General features: G+C 52.9%; 9 protein-coding genes across 9 annotated transcripts; 2 read left to right on the top strand and 7 right to left on the bottom strand.

The window, feature by feature from the left end:
• Window positions 1–228: 228 nt before the first annotated feature.
• Window positions 229–2,807, top strand: SNOG_01504 (hypothetical protein; the record flags this gene model as incomplete). Its single annotated transcript, XM_001792090.1, has 3 exons — window positions 229–463; window positions 556–2,510; window positions 2,565–2,807. 3 exons carry the CDS (start codon window positions 229–231, stop codon window positions 2,805–2,807), a joined length of 2,433 nt encoding a protein of 810 aa, XP_001792142.1.
• A 705-nt stretch (window positions 2,808–3,512) lies between these two features.
• On the bottom strand, window positions 3,513–4,131 carry SNOG_01503 (hypothetical protein; the record flags this gene model as incomplete). Its single annotated transcript, XM_001792089.1, has 2 exons — window positions 3,513–3,747; window positions 3,797–4,131. 2 exons carry the CDS (start codon window positions 4,129–4,131, stop codon window positions 3,633–3,635), a joined length of 450 nt encoding a protein of 149 aa, XP_001792141.1. The 3' UTR covers window positions 3,513–3,632.
• Window positions 4,132–4,697: 566 nt separating this feature from the next.
• On the bottom strand, window positions 4,698–6,326 carry SNOG_01502 (hypothetical protein; the record flags this gene model as incomplete). The annotated part of the gene is made up of 4 exons (XM_001792088.1): window positions 4,698–5,015; window positions 5,068–5,946; window positions 6,000–6,223; window positions 6,272–6,326. The coding sequence occupies 4 exons, from the start codon at window positions 6,324–6,326 to the stop codon at window positions 4,698–4,700; spliced, it is 1,476 nt and encodes a 491-aa protein (XP_001792140.1).
• A 160-nt stretch (window positions 6,327–6,486) lies between these two features.
• On the bottom strand, window positions 6,487–6,983 carry SNOG_01501 (hypothetical protein; the record flags this gene model as incomplete). The annotated part of the gene is made up of 2 exons (XM_001792087.1): window positions 6,487–6,512; window positions 6,713–6,983. 2 exons carry the CDS (start codon window positions 6,981–6,983, stop codon window positions 6,487–6,489), a joined length of 297 nt encoding a protein of 98 aa, XP_001792139.1.
• A 303-nt stretch (window positions 6,984–7,286) lies between these two features.
• SNOG_01500 (hypothetical protein) lies at window positions 7,287–8,276 on the bottom strand (the record flags this gene model as incomplete). Its single annotated transcript, XM_001792086.1, has 1 exon — window positions 7,287–8,276. The coding sequence occupies one exon, from the start codon at window positions 8,274–8,276 to the stop codon at window positions 7,287–7,289; it is 990 nt and encodes a 329-aa protein (XP_001792138.1).
• A 741-nt stretch (window positions 8,277–9,017) lies between these two features.
• SNOG_01499 (hypothetical protein) lies at window positions 9,018–10,421 on the bottom strand (the record flags this gene model as incomplete). The annotated part of the gene is made up of 1 exon (XM_001792085.1): window positions 9,018–10,421. The coding sequence occupies one exon, from the start codon at window positions 10,419–10,421 to the stop codon at window positions 9,018–9,020; it is 1,404 nt and encodes a 467-aa protein (XP_001792137.1).
• An 841-nt stretch (window positions 10,422–11,262) lies between these two features.
• Window positions 11,263–12,560, bottom strand: SNOG_01498 (hypothetical protein; the record flags this gene model as incomplete). Its single annotated transcript, XM_001792084.1, has 3 exons — window positions 11,263–11,813; window positions 11,879–12,466; window positions 12,515–12,560. 3 exons carry the CDS (start codon window positions 12,558–12,560, stop codon window positions 11,263–11,265), a joined length of 1,185 nt encoding a protein of 394 aa, XP_001792136.1.
• Window positions 12,561–13,070: 510 nt separating this feature from the next.
• Window positions 13,071–17,492, bottom strand: SNOG_01497 (hypothetical protein; the record flags this gene model as incomplete). The annotated part of the gene is made up of 1 exon (XM_001792083.1): window positions 13,071–17,492. The coding sequence occupies one exon, from the start codon at window positions 17,490–17,492 to the stop codon at window positions 13,071–13,073; it is 4,422 nt and encodes a 1,473-aa protein (XP_001792135.1).
• Window positions 17,493–18,051: 559 nt separating this feature from the next.
• On the top strand, window positions 18,052–19,836 carry SNOG_01496 (hypothetical protein; the record flags this gene model as incomplete). Its single annotated transcript, XM_001792082.1, has 3 exons — window positions 18,052–18,061; window positions 18,110–19,008; window positions 19,492–19,836. The coding sequence occupies 3 exons, from the start codon at window positions 18,052–18,054 to the stop codon at window positions 19,834–19,836; spliced, it is 1,254 nt and encodes a 417-aa protein (XP_001792134.1).
• Between the last annotated feature and the right edge of the window lie 249 nt (window positions 19,837–20,085).

Here is a 20,085-nt window from a genome sequence, read left to right as displayed (position 1 = left end):
CGGTGGACTGCATCAGGCTGCTTCATGGCGGGCAGTAGCAGGCCGAAGCGAGCGATTTGATACGGCTGGTAGATGGTCGGTCGCTGCATTAGTGGTCCAAGGTTGACTGTGGAGAGGCAGTGCACGCTAACACCGAACCAATCAAAGCACGGCAAGCGCCGCGGGTTGAACACATTGCACCCCGCGACCACTTTTGGAGCTCAAGCTTCACGCGTCGGAATTCACATCATGACGCGCGAGATGCGGCACACCAGCCTACTGAAAGGCCTCCTGTGCCTTTTTGCAATCCAATTGCCTCTCGTTAATGCGCAGGTCGCCGAGATTGAGAAGGCCACCAACGACAGCCTGCTATGGGGACCATACAGGCCAAACCTATACTTCGGCGTACGCCCCCGCATTCCGAAGAGCTTGATGGGCGGACTGCTATGGTCTAAAGTTGAGGACTATTCGAGTGTACAGAATAGTAAGCCAATCACCGCCCATTCCAATGACCTTCACATGCAACATGCGTGCATAGAGGTAGCACGTGGCCGAGACGATTGCTGATTGTGATAGCTTTCCGACACACATGCGAGCAGCATGAGCTCGACGGCTACGGCTGGGACGAATATGACGTACGAAGTGGCGGCCGCCAGACCATCCACGACCCTGCGAACAACATCGACATCACCACCGAGTTCATCAAGTTCCCTGGAGGAGAACATGGAGGCAGCTGGGGCGCAAGGATCAAGGGCACGCCTCGGGAGGACGCATCACCGAACGTCCGGTCAACGGTTGTCTGGTACAACACACTCGAGGGCCTTGGCAGCTTGGAAGTGGACGGTGCGGATGTTGACGAGCCTGGTTTCAAAGGGGATGTCACGCTCAAGGGCCAGACACCAGAACTCGGTGAATTCGAGATCACAGTTACTGAGGGCACAGGCAAGCACCCTTTGACCGGGCATCCAAGCTACGATGACAAGCCGCTGGATCGCACACTCGTACACAGCGGGCAGGTACCCGAGGAGGCTCTCTGGCAGACCAAGGCGGTGCTCTTCGCCCACATGAAGGGGCAGGTCGACCAGCTTGTGGCCAAATGGGGAGAAGAAAACCCGCCTCCGCCTGCCCAGGTCTACACTATCCAGAACTTGCCTGGCCGTGGAAATATGCACTTGATACAGAAGGTATTCGAGGGCCCGTTCGAGTTCGACATCATCTTCTCGTCTGCTTCCGCACCCACAAAGATTACCTCGGAAGATTTGACGCAGCAAATTGGGTCCGTCACTTCGGGTTTCGCTACGCGCTTCGCCAGCATCTTCAAGCCGCAGCCACCTTTCGTTAAGGAGCGTTACGAGGAATTCTCCAAGTCACTTTTCTCGAATCTAATTGGAGGCATTGGCTACTTCTATGGCGACTCCCGTGTTGATCGCTCATACGATTCTGCCTACGACGAGGACAACGAAGGATTCTGGGAGGATGCTGCGGAAGCACGAGCCAGGAACCAAGCTGATGCGGTTGGTCCGTCAGAGCTCTTTACCGCCATTCCTTCACGTCCATTCTTTCCGCGAGGATTTCTTTGGGACGAAGGATTTCACCTGCTGCCCGTGATCGATTGGGACGCCGATCTTACACTCGACATTATCAAGAGCTGGTTCAATCTCGTGGACGAGAACGGCTGGATTGGTCGCGAGCAGATTCTTGGTGCCGAAGCCCGCAGCAAAGTGCCCGAAGAATTCCAGGTGCAGTATCCTCATTACGCCAACCCACCTACACTGTTCATGGTTATTACGTCTTTCCTCGACAAGCTTGACGCTCAGAAGACCGATTCCACCAACAAGCAACTGCTACACGAGAAGTCGTACTTCATGCAACTAGCCAACCGTGAGGCTGCTCTACAGTACCTGCGTACCCTGTATCCCCTTCTCAAACGCCATTACTTCTGGTTCCGTGAGACTCAGGCTGGCGACATCAAGAGCTATGACCGCGAAGCATTCTCCACGAAAGAAGGTTACCGCTGGCGCGGACGCACACCTCAACATATCCTCACCTCTGGCCTCGATGACTATCCTCGCGCGCAACCACCACACCCTGGCGAGTTGCATGTCGATCTCATCAGCTGGATGGGCATGATGACACGGGCCATCAAGCGTATTGCAATCTACCTGGATGAGGAAGAGGACGCAAAGGAGTTTGCGAAATATGATGAGGCCATTGTGCGCAACATTGATGATCTGCACTGGTCGGACAAGGCTAAGACGTACTGCGATGCTACTATTGACGACTACGAGGAACACTCACTGGTCTGTCATAAAGGTTATATCTCGCTGTTCCCCTTCTTGACTGGTCTCGTCGACAAGGACAGCAAGAGACTTGGCGCCATCTTAGATCTCATCGAGGACGAGGAAGAGCTTTGGAGTCCGTACGGTATCAGGAGTCTGAGCAAGAGCGACGAGTTCTATCACACTGCAGAGGACTACTGGCGAGGACCAGTATGGATGCCCATCAACTATCTTGCGGTCTCCCAACTTCTCGTAAGTTAACATGTTATCAAATATGGCTACGTTGTATACTGACATGATTTGCAGAACATCGCGCAACAGAAGGGACCGCACCAGGAACGCGCCAGAAAATTGTATACTGAGCTCCGCAAGAACCTCGTCAACACCGTGTATGAGAGCTGGAAGGAGACCGGCTTCGCGTGGGAGCAGTACAACCCCGAGACTGGCAAAGGGCAGAGGACGCAGCACTTCACTGGCTGGACAAGCTTGGTCGTCAAGATCATGGCCATGCCCGACCTGAGCAGCGAGAGAGTCAGAGATGAGCTATGAATCAGCATCATGTAACATGTCAGATCTATTTTCATGTCATAAAACGATCTGCATGCTGTGGGCAGACAAAACAAAAGCGAAATTCCGAGTTAATGTCACACTACAGTAGAAGATGTATGATAGAACAGCAGTGTAAAAGGTGTTAAAAACTAGCAGCTTCTAGATAGTCACACTCGTTTTTGTGTACCATGTAAATCTGTATCTAGAATGCCCCACATATTAAGAGACACGGAATATACAAAGTACCAAAGTTCTCTCAAAGCAACATGAATCTACACATAAGCTCCATCATTGCCCTCGGCCCGCGACTTCAAATAAACAACCAAAACGCCAAGATTTCTTCAAACTCCAGCATGTACCCGCTCTTGCGCCGCGCCACCCTAGTTGCAGCTTTTACACTTGCAGCTCTCCATACGCTCACGAACCTGCTCGAACAGATCATGACGGACTCCATTTCGTCGCCATCTGACTCCCAAATCGAAACGTGGAGACTTGTTCTGACCTGGAGCTTAGTGCTGAGTGCGCGCCGCATGGTGTTTTTGGAGGAGTGGATTGAGAGCAGTGAGGAGATGAGGTGTGATGAGATTCGTGAGAGAATGAGCAGGGCAGGATAGAAAGGGTTGTGGTGGAGTGAGGGGTGGGCGGGGATTTTCAGGGGAGAGAGTGATGATGGTTTCGTATTTTGCGAGATGGCTCTGTGTTGTGGTGTATAAAATTTTAAAAATTGGTTGGAAAGAAGTCATGTCATTTCCACATCGCATAATTCCCAAGTTCTGTCATAGGAGCTACTCAAAGATACTATGAGCGTTATCGAAAACACCCTTCTCATGCAATTCCCCACGCCTCAGTCGGAGTAATGTACAAATCTACCGGCGCACCACCATGCGCGATGGTCCCGTTGCCAGTGTACCAGTACGTAGCTCCGTTCCTGCCATCGTCCCTGCTTTTCATCAGCTTCTTATCTTGATTGGGTGTACTTGTCAACCTACACAGAGAATGTGAATCTCACACTCCAAATAGCATCAGTGTTAACGCCCAGATTGAACTCCTGGGCGAGCACATCCCCACGAGCACCGATTTCGACGCTGTCGCAGGACTTGAAGTCGCCCTGTACGCTGGTGCCGTAACAGCCAGCTGCTGTGAAACCCGGCTGGTCAGACGGTCCGGCAGGCGCAGAGACGTTGAAATTGTAACAGCAAGTTGCTGCGGTGCAGATGCTCGTTGCGCCTGTAAGGTGCCAGAGCCAAAGGTCTGGGGCCGCTGGTAAAGCAGCCGCGGAGGCGCTGGCGGCGAGTAGGGCAACAATCGAAGTCTTGGAGAACATGGTCTCTGTTTTTTGAATTCAAATCTCGCGTTCTTGTTGTGGAGGTACGTTGGAGGGTTGCAAATGTCTAGGGAAGCTGGTGGTGCATTTCCTATCGACGAGCTCACAACTCTTTATACCCTCTTCGAACTCAACAAGACATCTGCGTCATCGCTGCCTCTAAATCCGATACTCTGGAAGCTTTCGTATCGACAATAGATACGATGTTGGCGATGTCTCATCATCTCCTATCGAGTACAAGAGCTGGCAAGCGTTGTACTGATGCAACGCCAGCCGCACCTCACGATGCAATGGTACCGGATCATATAGATGGCATGGCAGCACATGTGCGGTAACCCCATAACCACGGAATCTATCAGATACCTTGTTTGGTTGGGTGAGTAGCGATGCTCGTGTTGAGCTCGCTGCTTAGTGGTTGAGAGTCAGCACTGGAATGTGAAAACGGCACTTTCGCTTCTCCCATGCGCATTTTTGTCGGAATTAGCGATAGTGGATCCGATTTAAGAGGTGGCCGTCCACTACCGTGGGTTCAGCCAGCTTCTATGAATCCTCGATGCAAGCAAGGTTCATGTAGGCGGTGCCTCGCTCTGTCCAACCTTCCTCCTACTGACTGGCGATCCAGTATAGGCATGGGGATCAGTTTTCGATCTCATCATACCCGGACGTTTTGAACTTGGCAAATCGAACGGACTGGCTTGGCTGTGTCCAATTTCCAGCACTCCCAATCGAGCTTTAGCACCAGGAGTGGCCACTGCATTTATTGACTGTGCTGTAGGTACTGGTTGCGCCAACGGGTCGTTCAGATAGATAGCCAGGAGCTTCTCAACTACGTCGCGCATCTGATCAGGCTGGGCATGAAGTGGTCGGTCCATGATATGCATCCGCTATGCACATATCAGCGTAGCTCAAATGATAAAGGGGTGGGCGAGAACTTACAAACGCAAACGCTGCACCTTTGTACGTCTGGTGGTACATCAGTTTGTACTCTTCGTCTTTCGCTGCTTCTTCGGCCACAGTCGCTACACCAATCTCCTGGCTTTCTTCCGTTCCAGGTGCGACAGATGCCCTGTAAGACCGATTCTTCTTTCGTTGCTGCCAGCCGTGCATGCGCATTGCTGCCATGACCACACGAGACAGAGCTTCTTTGTTTCTCGACTCTGTTGTTGGCTCTTCTGCTTGTAGTGACACGGTAGCGACCCGGGAAAGGTTCGATCGCTTGGTTTGACCATCCTGTACACCTTTACGACTCAGCGGTCTCGTGTCCGAAGATATGCTAGGGGAACGAGACAGTTGTCTTGAAGTCGGTCTGGACAGCGGACCATTGGCCGAACTTGGTCTGAACTCTGTTGAAGGCTTGGTATCGCCAGAGAATGACTTCCTGTGGCCAAGAGATGATTGTGACTCGCTGCCTCGAGCGGCTATAGCTGCAATCCCGGCTCCACCCTTGCCTCTTGCCTTTTTATTTGCAATTGTAGCCGCCTCGAATATATCTCGTTTCCGTTTCGGGGAGTCTGGGGCCTGCTGCGTGTCGGCCTGAGGTGCTATGAATTGAGCTTCGACTTGGGCCGCATCGTTGCCCGCTGGAGCTGGTAGTGCCGGCGTCACAATCGTGGAAGCTTGTTGGTATAGTAGATCAGATGAAAGTGGCAGTGCGTGCACTCGTAGCTCGGGTAGCTGTCTGGCTCCCGCATCATCGTGTTCTGGTGATGACGAAGGTGGTGTTGGAAGTACTGCAGCTGGAGGAGCCGCGATGGTGCCGTAGAATAGTATCTCCGTCACTCTAGGTTTGCGTCCTTCCTCATCACTGCCCTGAGCCTGTACAAGGATACCAATTGGGGACTGCGAGCGCGCCAATGTCCACCAAGCACCCGTCGACATTGTGATTTGCTTCCTCGCAGGGGCCAGGCCGGCTTGCTGAGCAATATCGATTCGAACCAGGCTTCCGTGGCTTCGCAAGTTGTCCAGACATCAAGACTGGGCCCAGCAGCGAGGTAGAGCGGGATCTTGGCGGTCTCAACCGTGGTCAAGAAGCGTAGAGAGGTGAACTGTAGAATTGGCGACGACGCGACATGTGGCAAAGCAAGACCGACATCTGTATTGGTTAGAGAAGCTCTGTGCACAATAAAGCATGATCGTGTACCTTTGATTGTGTTGCCGTCGGAGAGCAGAATATCTCCGCTCCATACGTCGACCATGGTGAAGTTGATGGGATCTTGAGGAGTGATGCCACGCGCGGAACGACGCGCCGCGGGTCATGGGTAATTTACGCGACTTCACAGTGCTCCTAAACGGCTTCTCGAGGAAAGCACTTTCAATTCGGACAGTTCTCTCTAGGGTTAATCCTGTCACACATTTCTAGTCTCCTCCGCTCCCCTGCGCAACTGTTCTAATGTAATTCAGCAGCACTTGGTTCTGTAATGCACCTCTCTTATGCTCATCTCATTATTTCCCCCTGCCTATCCCAACAACCCCAACATAGACCCTCCCAACCCCACCATCACACTCCCGTATCCCCAATGATTCCACTCCCCCGTTCCAGCTTCATTCTTGACAACCACCCCATCCAAACCCGCACACAAACCCCCCGCGATCAGAATCATCCCAGCGCTCTTCCTTGTACCAAACCACGTCGATGCGAAGATAGCTGCGCCCATGAACAAGTCCTTGGCGCCATATAGTATCATGATGCGCTCCATCACCGCCCATTCGGAAGTACTTGAGGGTGAAGCGGAGAAGCCGTAGAGTGAGTAGCCGATGCGTGGGTAGAGCATGTATGTCACCCCGAAGCCGAAGAGTATGCAGCTGAAGGCGGTGGAGGCGTAGAGGAGAGCAGGATGGCGCGAGAGACCCATTTTGAATATTGCGAGACGTGCTTCACGGTGCCAGACGCGGTTTGAATGAAGGTAAAAGTACACTGTCAATTTCTAGTTCGATTTATTGGAAGCCGGGCGATGCTCACCAAATGTGCGGCGATATCCCGCCTTTTGTATTAGGATGCGACTGACCGCATCTTTATCTTTGTGCGGATCCCGAGGATACCGCAGCCGCCGGCGTAAGGCCATCCCAAACCCTATCCTGAACTACCTCACCACCAAAACTCCGCAACGACGCCGTCCTTGGTCGGCATGTCGGCGCCGCGATGCTCTAGAACGTGCTCAAGCGGAAGCCTGTGAAGGATCGTAGACGGTGGGCTGAAGCATCGCCTGCTCCGCGCCCTCCCCTCCATCCTTCAACTCAGGCGCGGACCTCACCCTCTTCTTCAACCTGATCTTGGACGTCTTCTTGACATCCTCCGCACTCTCAGCTTTCTTGATCTTCTTGGCCTTCATCTCCAAAACTTCCATCCTCCTGTTGAGCAGCGACAAAGCAGCCGCTTCCTCTGCCTCGCGATCCTCTCGCTCCTTGGTCTTGCGCCTACTCTCTGACAATGGCATTCTGTTAAATATAACCCGGTCGCTGAAGCGCAGGGATGACATCTTACCAAACTCGGGGAATAGGGCTTCTGCGGCCTGGAAGACACTGCGGCGCTCCCGGCTCATCAGGTACCAGCTGCGGATCTTGTTGAAGTCTTCTCGGTGGTAGTGGAAGTCGACTTGTGACTGGACGAAGTTGATAGCCATGAGGCGCAGCATTTCGGAGTTGGAGGGGAAGTGCGCCCAGAGTGCTTGAATCTCGACCAAGGTTACTGGCGAACCATTGATTAGCCGTGTCTGCAGGTGGATCATGAGCGCATCGAGTCCGGCGGGGTGGAGCTCAAGCAGCAGCCATGACTTGCGGATCGAGACCGAGGTGATGGTGGTGGTGGGCAGCTGTAGCTGGTGCTTAGGCACGGCCATGCCGGCGGACTGGAGGACCTTGAGGATGATGCGCTGGAAGCTCGCGATGCCAATGTCTAGAGCGATGTCAATGCCGACATATGGGGTGCGCAGGACACCTTTGGCGACGTCTGCGGGCAAGTCCTCCGGGACTGGTAGGACGTATTGCGCGAGTTTGGGGATGAAGTGTACAACGGCCTTGAGCGGGATGCGCGAGGGCAGTTTTTCGACCATGCTAACATTGTTGATGGCGAAGATGACATACGGCGGCTGTCGAACATCGTCTGGCAGCGGCAGCGTAGTAGGCGGGAACTCGAGGAGGTACGACATGGTGGTTGCGTATAGTCAGGTAGTGTGGTTGAGTGTGTTGACGCGACGACAGAGGAGATGGAAGAGAAAAGATTTTACTAAAAGAAAGCCAAACCGCCCGCTTGTTACTACGTGCCGCGTTACTGTGCGTTTGTCACAATAACAACAGGAAAGTCTCTTCTCTTGCGCACAAACGCCCGGGTACTCTCCTTCACCTGCGCTCCCGCTTTCACTCCGCTCGCCTTCCGCCCCACCCAACCACCCCAAACGGCCACATAAACACATACACCCATTCAAAATACTCGCCTATATGACCTGCTTAAACCACCATCATCTCATCGACACGTCCTTTCCGCTCTGGCTCCAGGCTTGCTTAGTCTAAGTACTCTCGCATCGATCTACCCTTTAGGTGGCAACATCTACCCTTTAGGTCTTCCGCAGTTAAGTTATCCTCAGCCTGCCTGCTACCTGGGGCGTGAAAGGGCGTGTGTTCGAGTAACGGAAAATACTTATTCAACATAAGTGTTTACACGTCGCCTTTCCCCGGACCTGCCCATTTATGGGATCATAGAGTTGGGGGTTAGTGTGCTTTTTGCACATATGACCAGGGTTTTCGGAGAATATATTTCTAGTCTTTTTTAGTCCTAGGTGAGGCAGCAAGGTAACTTGGCTATAAGAAAGAGAGAGAGAGAGTAAGTAAACCAAAGAGCAAAAAAAGTCTAAGAACGCAAGTATTGTGTATATAGTAACATCGTCGGGTTTTCAAACTATTGTCACTGTTCTCAAGTCTGCTCCCCTAAAGATCGTACTGTCCGGATGTACACAACTCCTCGGTCCAGCAATCTTCATCATACCAATGCGCTCAAAGCGACCTGTGCACAATGAAGATTCTTTCAAAACAAGTGAGAAAAGGTAATCCTTCTGCCCCAACTGGAGCATGCTCATGCACAGACAACAGACCTTTGTACCCGGACGTACTTGATGCGATCCCTTCTCGTCGAGGAGATAATCGCTATCTATCGGTTTCGTCACATCCCCAAATTTCACGAGGTGCTGAAATGTTTCATCTCCCTCATGCATGTGTACGTCCTGACCCAGCACGCCCTCGACAACTAATCCCGAAATCGTCAGTTCACCACTAGCAACCCCACCAAACTCATCAATTGCCGACCCGACAACATTGCAGCCCTCAATCTTGCTATAATGAACATGCGGCATGCGATCTTCAAGCCCCTCATCCTCCAAATCCGTAAACAGAATCGTATCGTAATACCCGACACCCGCCGCAGACTCCACGCTCGCCCAACTCCATGTCGGCGCATTGCGTGGCTCAGGCCTAGGACATTTGAGCTTTGAAGGCGTGTACAAAGTCCAGAGTAAATCGTCGATGAGCGCGTCTTCCCACAAGCCAGCGAGATATCTCGTCTTCCTCTTCGACGCCATTTGTCGCGCCAGGCCGCCAAAGGCAGGGAGTCTGTCCTTTGACTTTGTCAAGCGCAAGGCGGTATAGCAGCTCACCATGGAGCGCCACAGTCTCGCTCCATGGTATTGTACTTTCTCGAGCGCGTCTGCTTTGTAGCATTGGTCATATGCCTCCAGTGCACCTGCGTACCCCACCTTGATCAGCGGAACAGGCGTCTCGGTGCCCGCGCCGTGGAATCTGATGGTGCCGCATTCGCACTGGATTGTGGATTTGCATTCGAAGAAGAGCTCGTAGCGGCCGAAATGGAGCACTCGGGTGGAGAGCATGCGTTCTTGGTAGACCCATGCTCTGCTGAGCAGAGGGTAGTATTTCTCCGACGATGTCATGCCGGCGCTTTCCAGGATGTTATCGATTTGGTGATCGATGCGTTCGCGGAAGTAGAGGCAGTACTTTTCTCCCTCGGGCGTGGTACCAGCGACACGGTAATCGGGTGTGCTTGAGAACAGGCCACCCAAGCCGTTGCGAGATTTTGTTCCGGCGATAGTCAGATAGCCATTGCTGTAGATTGATGCCATCTTTGCCGATTCGACTTGCCAGTCCTCAGTGGAGTCTTGGATGATGCACAGAGAGTCGATCCAGATGTATCGGAAGCCAAGCGTTCGTGTGAGTGTGATGGCGTCTTGAAAAGTGTTCGACAAACCCTTCCAGCTGATGCTTTGCTTGTGGTCATCAAGATTTGTCATCGTGGTTGTAATGATCTGTTCGAGACCCCAACAGTGGCTCAGACAAATGTAGTTCTGCTCTAGTCCATTCGGCTCGATCAGTCTGACAGAGTTGTTATCGGACCCGACATCAACTACACGCTTTGGCAACGTGGGAGACTCTACCATGTCGCACAACGAGTCAGTATGGTCCTCTGTACACTCCACAATCCAGTCCTGAATGGTGTTCAAAGCCTCTGAAGAATCCGTACGCGGGCTCGTTCTGCTTAGCGTGGCCATGTAGTCCCAAGCATCAGGCACGGGGCAATCCTCATCCTCTGTCGCAAATAACTCCACCTCAAACGTCCGACCAGTAGCCAGTTGGAAGATGATATGTTTGTCGCAATCCGCTTCCTCCACATCTTCGAGGTGTGCCGGATAGTAGAACCGGATGCTGCCATGTACGATATCTTGTTCTGATACATCATGTTGTTTAAACACACCACGGCAACCCCTCACTATGATGCTGCACCCGTAGCAGTCTTTTGCTGACTTCAAGAAGTCCTCCCAACGGATTTTAGGGACAACGAGGCTCCTAACACCTTGTCCAACATGTTGGTTGCTGGCTGCTTTGGCATCGATCGGCCATCTTCCCTGGAATAGATTACATATACCACATCGCATGACTGGCAACATCGAAATGACGAAGGTTGTTGGTGGTGGCAAGTCCTGCATCTCCTCGACAGGATGAGAACAAGCCGCTTCGCCTATCCAATCCTTGTCGCTTGGTGCCGCTGCATGTCAGCAGATGGTAGGAAACCATCGAAGAGATCAAGCAGTTGCTTCTACCTTCGTGTCTTGCTCTTGCGACAAGATATCAGTCCTAGTACACTACGAAAGGCCTCATAAACTCTTCAATGACACTGATTGCGCCAGGAGTTTCAGACCATGCATTGTAGTTGTGTTGCAGAACGAGCTGCATCTGCCCCTCATCTCCTTGTTTATAAGAAACTGGTCGAGCTTTGAGATGTTCGCCGGGTTCTATCAGCGCGGGCCAGAAATGCGGATTTAACTCTGTCACGACTGTGTACAGCTCCAGAATCTGCTTCCGCAATCCCGCAACTTGTGCAGACTGATCGTCTCGTTCAATGATCCTAGATTCACACGCAACAATGGAGGTGATGCAGTGCTGTTGAATGGTGTCGAGAATCTCCCTTGGGACGTGCGGACCAGCAAACTCCCGTGCTCGTTGTACAGATTGGAGATCCATAAGCAACCGAATCTTGATTAAAGTGACGACGATGAGATGTGACAAGTCTTTCTCCCTTGCCGTAAATATCTCGAGACCCTGGAACACATCTGCGTTTTTGGTGTCGAGGTATCCAGCGCGCGGGTCCTGCCAGTCATGATCTGCGTGACCAGTTGTGGCCCACCCTGGGAATCGTACAGTATGAATCAGTGTCCGTCTTGCACACGGTTCGAACAGGGACTTGACGTACAGTGGCAGAAATCATAAGCGTCTTGCACTCGCCCCAGTCTGAGAAGAAGCGCAGGTACAACGTCGCGAGCGCACATCTCATCTGTTCGCCACAACCGTAGCGTGTCGAAGAGATGTTCCGAAGCCAACGTAATCGCCTGCGCAGTATTCACTTTGAGCAGCGCTTCCACGAGCGACCGGCGAAGGCGCATGTACTCCCACGCGGCGCCTCTTCGCCAAACAGGACGCCAATCTCTTTCGGTCATTGCGTCGCCATAACGTCGCCTCAGAGATTTTTCGGCTTTCTTGTAACTCGCGCGTGCCTTCCTGATTTTGGAGCATGCAGATCGATGCCCCGGGCGATCGATCAGTTGATGTTCATGACTGCAGTACTGTACCGCTTCACACATCGGACAAGCACCGGTGGCGACTTCTCTTTGCTTATTGCAGCCAGGCATCGCGCAACCCCAGACAAGGTGTGTGGAAACATGAAAGTTTCGTGAAGTAGCGTCACGTGAGGCTTCTGGCTCATTGCTGTCGGCAAATATACTATCGGACGACAATGAGGTCATTGGCCTGCTTGCCATGTACTCGTCGAGCCCTGCTTGGTCTGTACAACTTGATTAGAAATCGGTCACACGCTCTTGGATGTACTGACCTTCTTGCGCGCATTGCTGAAGATACTCCGACGGCGACGGATCCATGCTTCAGAAATGCTCTACTTGTGGTTTTGGGAGTCACTCAGTGCGTGCAAGTCCTAGCATGAGGGGCGATGCTCGGCCTGAGAAAGGGCGAGCCACCTAATCTTGGTTGAGATGAGTCACCATCGGAAGGCGACGGACGAAGTTGTACAAACAATCTTCAATAGTCGTAGTGTTTGGTTGCCATTTGAAACTTCATGAAATTCATGAAATGACGGAGAATGTGTTCCCATTCGTTTCTATGCCTTCGCGTCGTCGCATCGTTGTGTAGCTTGAACCACGCTGGAACACCAAATCACCTGTCAGCGGGTAGGGTGTAGCGCCATGTACGGACCACGTCAAGATCAATATCGAAGTTCGTCTTATTTAACCGCTACTAGGGGAACGTGTAAAGTAATTACTTTTGATATACAGAATCGTCCGATGTACAGACCTCGCTATGCAATGCAAATGTCCTCGCTATGAACGCCGAATGATGCATCATGCTCTCACTCCCCGGTGCAGCGGAATCGATTACAACGCATCCCATCCCTCCTCGAACATGGTCCTCTTCTTTGCTAGGTCTTCCTCACCCAGCTTCAATGGCCTGACCACTTGCAGTGCTCCAGTACCCAGCTTCATGCTCTGTCCCATGATGATACTCTCGCTCACACCATCAATCGTATCCGTCTTGCCTCTCGCCGCCGCCTCGAATAGATGGTCAGGCGTCTTCTCGAAAGACGCCAGCTGCAGCACCGAGTCGCGCGTCTTTTGCAGACCGAACCGCGTGATGCCGTAAACGTCACCCTTGAACGTCATAACATCGGCAAGCAACGCCATATGACGCGGATCAATGTCCATGTTTCCCATGACAGCACTAATTTCGCGCATGATGGTCGCGCGGGCAGCTTCAATGCCGAGAACTGTGCGAACTTCCATAACGTGATTGCTCATGGTCTTATAGGGCTCAATACCTGGCGTTGTCAAACAGTCCTTTAGTCCGTATCCCTCGACAAGTAATTCACATTCATAGTCGCCGTTTTTGTTAGGCGTAGTCTCTTTCTTGATGATAGCGCGAGTGCAGCCATCGTAACCCTTTATCACGACATGGGGTATCAGATTTTTGACTTGTTGGACACGTTCGAAATACTCCTTGTGGTTCTTGCTGGCTTTGGCGGCGGGACGCTTCTTAGAAGCAGATGGGTCGGCGATTTCGACGCGGATCAAAGATGATGAGATGCGTACTTTGGTGCCAGCTTTACCCCATTTGAGAGGCTTGTGTTTGTTGATGGCATTAACAATCTCGTGTGGGGTGATATCGACGAACAGAGCGTTCACGGTGTCCCAGTCGATACGCATAGCGACGTAAGCGCCGGTCGGATGCCAGACATCTTCGACATAATTGATGATATCGCGGAGGTATGTCTTCTCAACGCGCGCCTTGACGATTCGAGCGGCGCTTTCGCTGATTTTGTTCGAAAGGACGCAAGTAATGACAGGCGTTGAGATGGTAGAAGATGCGTTGATGATTTCCTTGATACGAGGTACACCTTGGGTAATTGACATACCAGCGACACCAGCAAAATGGAAAGTCTTCAGTGTCATCTGTGTGCCAGGCTCACCAATGGACTGTGCACCGATAGCTCCGACTGCGTGACCTGGCTGCACACGCGAGCGATGATACTTTGTCAGACACAGATCGATGAACGTGTCCAGCGCAGTCTGTGAGATCTTGGCAATGCCATCTGCGAGAGTGTACTTTTCCCTATCCGCTTCCGATCTCTTTGTGCTGCAGTCCTCTAGACTGACGCCGAGGTGCACCAGCGTGGTCTCTAGCTTCTGTGCCTTACCAGAGATGTAAGTCTGCACTGTGTCCAAAAAGTCTCGCAACGATTCTTTCTGGTCGATACTACTGTCGCTCTTGTCGTTGTACTCGAGTGGCGTGATCCCGTCCAGTTTAAAGCGAGGGTATTTGTTTCGCTCGGTATTGAGTTTTGCTAAAGTGTGTGCACGGACTGCTTCAGGGGTAAGACTGGGTTCGCTATTGTCCCAAGTCGAAGTGATGGCGTGCGAGAAAGTGCGGTCGAAAGCCACGGGCTGCGCTCTACCCTCCATGTCAACAGGGTCTAGGTTATCGTCTCCATACTGAAATTGAACAACGGTTCCTGATGAGTTGCGCACGGTGTCGTCGTATTGTGCAGAAAGATCTTCCAGTGACTTCATAAGACGTCGACTCATGTAACCAGTTTCAGCCGTCTTGACTGCTGTATCGACCAGACCCTCACGACCACTCATGGCGTGAAAGATGAACTCGGATGGAGTAAGACCGGAGTAGAAACTGTTGCTGACGAAACCCTTGGCAGCTGGTTGACGAGCCGCTTTCGGAAAATGAGGAAGGGTTCTATGGTGGAAGCCATCGGCGACACGCGCGCCACCAATCATCTGCTGTCCGACGGAGGCTACCATCTGAGAAACATTGATGTTGGAACCTTTAGACCCGCACTTGGCCATCAGGAGTGGCGAGTTCCATCTGCTGAGCTCTTCGAAACAGATGTCACCGGCCGCCTGACGAACACCAGAAAGGATACCACCAATTTGAACTTCCATGGTCTGTTCTTCGTCACACCCTGCGGCGCGTTGAAGTTTACCCTCTTTGAAATCCTTGATGAGCTTGTCACATTTCGCGTATGCCTCCTCAACTAAAGCCTGCTTCTTCTGGTTCAAAACTTCTCCAGGCGTGACATCGCTGATGCCGAGCGAGAAACCGTTGTTGGTCAGCCAGCGCGCAGAGAGCCTTGCAAGTCGATTCATGCCCTGCACAGCGTGCTCGGGCCCGAAATCTCGCATCATGACATAGAAGACAGATTCCTTCTTACCGTCACCAACGGTGGACTTGTCCATAACACCGCACATAACTTCCGAGTTCCGAATGATAAGGTAAGCATCATTCTCATCTAGGTCGGGAGCGCGTCCCTGGACAGGCTTATATTGTTTGCAACCAGCTTCGAGGTTGACAAGGACCCTGGACTGCTTATTGGGTCTCATGAGTAAATTGAAAACTTGTTTCCCTGTCCAAAGTGCCTGTGGCTTCCAGATGACTGGTGGAGGTATCTCGATGGGCAGGTATTTGCCCGTGTCCGGGTCATAGGCACCCTCTCCTGTGAACATGTAGTTGACAATCTGACAGAATGTCCGTCGGTCGTAGAAGTTGCTCTTGTTGCTCAGGATAAAAGCAGCAGTGATGAAATCTTGAATCGCTGCAATGATTGGGGTTCCATTCTTTGGTGTGGCCAGATTGTACTTGACGCCCATGAGCTCAGTGGCTTCTGTTCGTGCCTCTTCAGTCTGAGGAACATGCAAATTCATCTCGTCGCCATCGAAATCGGCATTGTACGGGTTACAGACGCACTCGTTGAGTCGGAACGTTCGCCATGGACGGATCTTGGCTCGATGACTCAAAATACTGAGCTTGTGTAGGGAGGGTTGTCGATTAAAGAGCACAATGTCGCCGTCCTCGAGATGGCGTTCGACGACATCGCCGAACCTCAGCGCGGCCGCAGGTCCCTGCAGTCTATCGCCTTTCTTGTCGTGTCTCGAGAGCGCAATCAAGGATACCTTGCGCGGGTCTTGATCCGGACCTAGGTCTTTGAGAATGTAATTGGCACCGGGATACTTGTTGGCACCATTCAGGACAAGCTTCTGCAGCTTTTTGATATTGTATCTTGTGACTTTCTCGGGGTACGTCAGAATTTTGGCGACCCGCTGCGGCACCGCCACCTCGTCAATGCTCAAGTTCGGATCTGGTCCGATGACAGTACGGCCAGAAAAGTCGACACGCTTTCCAGACAAATTCTGACGGAAACGGCCGCCCTTTCCCTTCAGCCTCTGTGAGAATCCGCGCATTGTCTTTTGTAAACCCTGCTGTTTCAGTCCAGGCGCGTCGCTGTTGATGTACATGGCAATCTGCAGTTGCAGAAAATCCCATTGTTCCATCAGAATCTGCAAAGGGAATCCTCGAGCAAGCCCAGCGCGAATGATGCTGCTGATTTGACATATGTCTCCGATCTTGTTTGTGACATCGTCCTCGGTCGCGCCACCCTCTTGCATGACAGAGGGCCGGAGAGCCACGGGCGGTACAGGCATGTACTCCCAGATCAACATCTCGGGGCGCGCATCCTCGGGGATCATAGCTAATAATTCACAGTCTTCGGGTGAGATCTTTTTGAACAGATTGAGCGTCCGCAGCGGGTGCATGTCGTCTACAGCTTTCTTGAGATGCTTATCCAGGTCGGGGTTCGCAGCTTTGGCGGTCTCAAAAGACTGGTCGAATTCGATCTTGCCCGCAGGTGGCTTCTTCGTCTTGGCGGTTGAGCGATTGAAGGCATCGTAGCGGTTGTGGATGATCTTGAGCGGGTGGCCAGGCACTTTTCGCACAGTTCCCTGCAGCGCATCGCAGTATGGACATGTCTTCTTCTTGCGACAGTCCTCCAGCACCTTCTTCGAGATTGCCGTCCTCCGCAGCGTGTCCATGTCTGGTCGGCGCATGCTGCGCAAATACCTCCGTCGCTCTACCTCATCCAGCAGCACCCGCGAACAGTCTTTGCAGATGCAGTTCAGCACCTCGATGATGTGCTTCAGATACCCCACATGGAATGCCGGCAGCGCCAGCTTGATGTGTCCGAAGTGGCCATTGCACTTGTCCAGCTTCTCGCCACAAGTTCCGCATTCGCCCGTCTTGCTTGAGATGCCCATGAGCGGGTCCATGGGCCCGTTGGCAGTGAGCGCGCGCGTGTTGTCCGCGGCAGGGGTGAGGTCGTAGACATTGCGGTCGGAGACTTCGATGACGGCCTGGTTCACAATGTCCTGGTTGGAGTAGATGCCGAACTGGATGTGCTTGATGCGCGCGGGAATGCGGTCCACGACCTGCTGCTTCGCCGAGGTGCGCGGCGCCTCCATGTTGGCGGCGTGGTGCGTGTAGGCGGGGGGTTCGTGTCGTGCTACCGGAAATCTTCAGAAGTTGCGTGCATAGTCGAGGCGCCGTGAGTCATGTCCAGGCGGCGAGTTCGCAGTGAGTCGTTTGCTTCAGTCGCGAGGATTGAAGATTTTGGTGGGGTCCCATTTCGCTCCCGCTCTACGCTTCTGCATGCTAGCCGACGCTAAGCAGGGGAGGAGCACGCTAATGTGGCCTGATAAGCTGATAGCACCAGAGTGAAGGGCACGGACGCATGGGGAAGGCAGCCGCGACGACAGCAGCACCTGCCTCATCTTCGACCCCGCCTGCAGAGGAACCGCTCCTGACTGTAGACTCAAGGCCTACTCTGTTTGCGCTGCTTTCCAGTGAGCAGCCATCTCACATACACCATCCTGACACCTCTATCTACTTCACGGCTCCCCCGCAGCTCCGCCCCACCCAACCGTGTCCCACGACCACAGCGCTTCGACCACCGCCCTTCCCCTCTCCCTCCTCTGCCTCTCTGGAGCCAGCTTCCATAGCATCAGCTGCGGCAAACACAACATGTCGGACAGTATGTCTTTCGGCTCAACTACTTGGTCGTGTTCCACTAACCGTGTAGCCTTCCGCGTCATCCTCCGGGACGTCGACGGCTTCGAGGGCTTCTCCTCGCGCCAGTTCGACCTCGCCCTCAACGCCAAGTTCCCCATCGGACGTGCGTCCAAGAACACTGCTAAGCAGGACTTGATGCCAGCGTCGAACAACGCATACATCGATAGCCCGGTCATCTCCCGCAACCACGCTGTCTTCACCGCCCACGCAGATAGTGGCACGCCCCAAGTCTTCGTCACCGATCTGGGCTCCATGCACGGAACCATGGTGAACGGCGAGAGGCTGCCTACCCACATGCCCAAGCAACTGGCATCTGGTGACAAGCTGCAGTTCGGTATCGATGTCAACCGAAACGAAGGTACGCAACCCACAGCCCCCTCCCTTTCACCATCTACGAGGAACAGCGCTGACCTACCGTCACCCTCAGAGTTCTTTGTTGCTCGAAAGTATGAGTTTGAGGCTCGTCTTGACCGTGAGCCGGTGCCCTTTTCCATGGGCTTCACAGTGCCTGACAGTGATGGAGAAGACATTGACGGTACGACCCCTCGCCGTGGCAGCCAACATAACCCACTCACAATCGACGATTCAGACTCGGAATCCGAAGCTTCTGACAGCGAGCAACCCGACACGACTATGATGGGCGAGGACTTCATAGTCGCCGATGACGATGATGACGAAGAACCTCCTACTGTGACAGACATCCACTCCATGAGGGAGACAATCTCTGGTGCTGCCGAGGACACAGCATTTGCCAACCAACTTTACTTGGACGTGACCGGTGGAGTCGGCTACTCATCCAGTGACGACCAAGACGACGATATCGAGGATTTCAACACAGAAGCATCCGTCATGGGCGACTCCATGGCAGCGTACGACTCCGATTTCGACGGCCGATCTTTCGAGCCTGAGGCGTCTCCGGTTTCAGCGGAACGTCTAACAGAGAAAAGAGCTACAACTACTCTAGCGCCTATGCAGTCACAAGCACCGACTCATAGCAGCTTCTCGCCCCAGAGCCGTATCGATGTAAACAGTGGTTTCGAAGAATTGCCGGGGATGAACGCGCCACAACAAGGATTTGAGTCGGTTTTCACTCACTCATACCCGCCTGCGTTGCCACCACGCCCGGCAGCTGAACCAAGCAATAGGCCGCCGTGGCATTCAGCCGAATATCCTGCCTATCCTGCGTACCTTGATACGAGTGCTGACCGTCCCGCACCGTTCAGCCCGCTCCAAGTATCTCTGTCTGGGGCGCCTCTGAATGCCGCAGATCTCGTGGTTGAAGATAACTCTGCAAACAATGTTCCGAGTTCAGACCGTATCCAGACTCCTCCGTCAATGCAACAGTCTGATACTACGACGGCCTCAACACCACCGCCAAACCGGAGGACCAAGGTGTCAATCGGTGAGATTGTGGAGGACCAGCCGCCGACGCCTGAGTCACTTAACGGCATGAAGCGGAAGGCAGACGTTCTCGAGGAAGTTGAAGGGATCACGGCCCCTACCATTTCATTGGTTCCAGAACACACCCCAACGACCGAGGCAAGCTTGCCTGTTTCTGGTACAGCCGATCGCGACATCGCCGAGACAGCTGCAATCATTGCGTCACGGCCCAAGAAGCAGCCCAGGTCTATCCTACGAAAGATCAACACAACAGCTAAGTACCTTGGGATTGGTGCTGCTGGGGCGGCAGGTGCCCTGGCTGTGCTTTCTGCTCTGCCAGATGCGTTCTTCGTCTAGGCGAATTCAAACAGGTGGCATCACCTTCTTGTCCTTTCTTTCGATCTTGGTATATGAAGTCATGACATCATGACAAGGAGTAAACACGAACAGGGGTACGCATGATATATCCATCTGAATCACATACGGCCACGGCGTTCGGGTGGTAGGTACGGCATGATGTATCCATGGGTCTGGCTTTATGGTCTAAGCGGCGCAACTCGTGTACTTAGTCCTTTAACGAGATTCACGTTATGAAGTTTGCTGTTC

This window comes from Parastagonospora nodorum (genome assembly GCF_000146915.1).
Source record: "Parastagonospora nodorum SN15 chromosome Unknown scaffold_2, whole genome shotgun sequence".
In the NCBI taxonomy this organism is placed as follows: Eukaryota; Fungi; Ascomycota; class Dothideomycetes; order Pleosporales; family Phaeosphaeriaceae; genus Parastagonospora; species Parastagonospora nodorum.
Note: the sequence above shows the minus strand (reverse complement) of the source record. Positions and strands in the feature narration are given on the sequence as shown.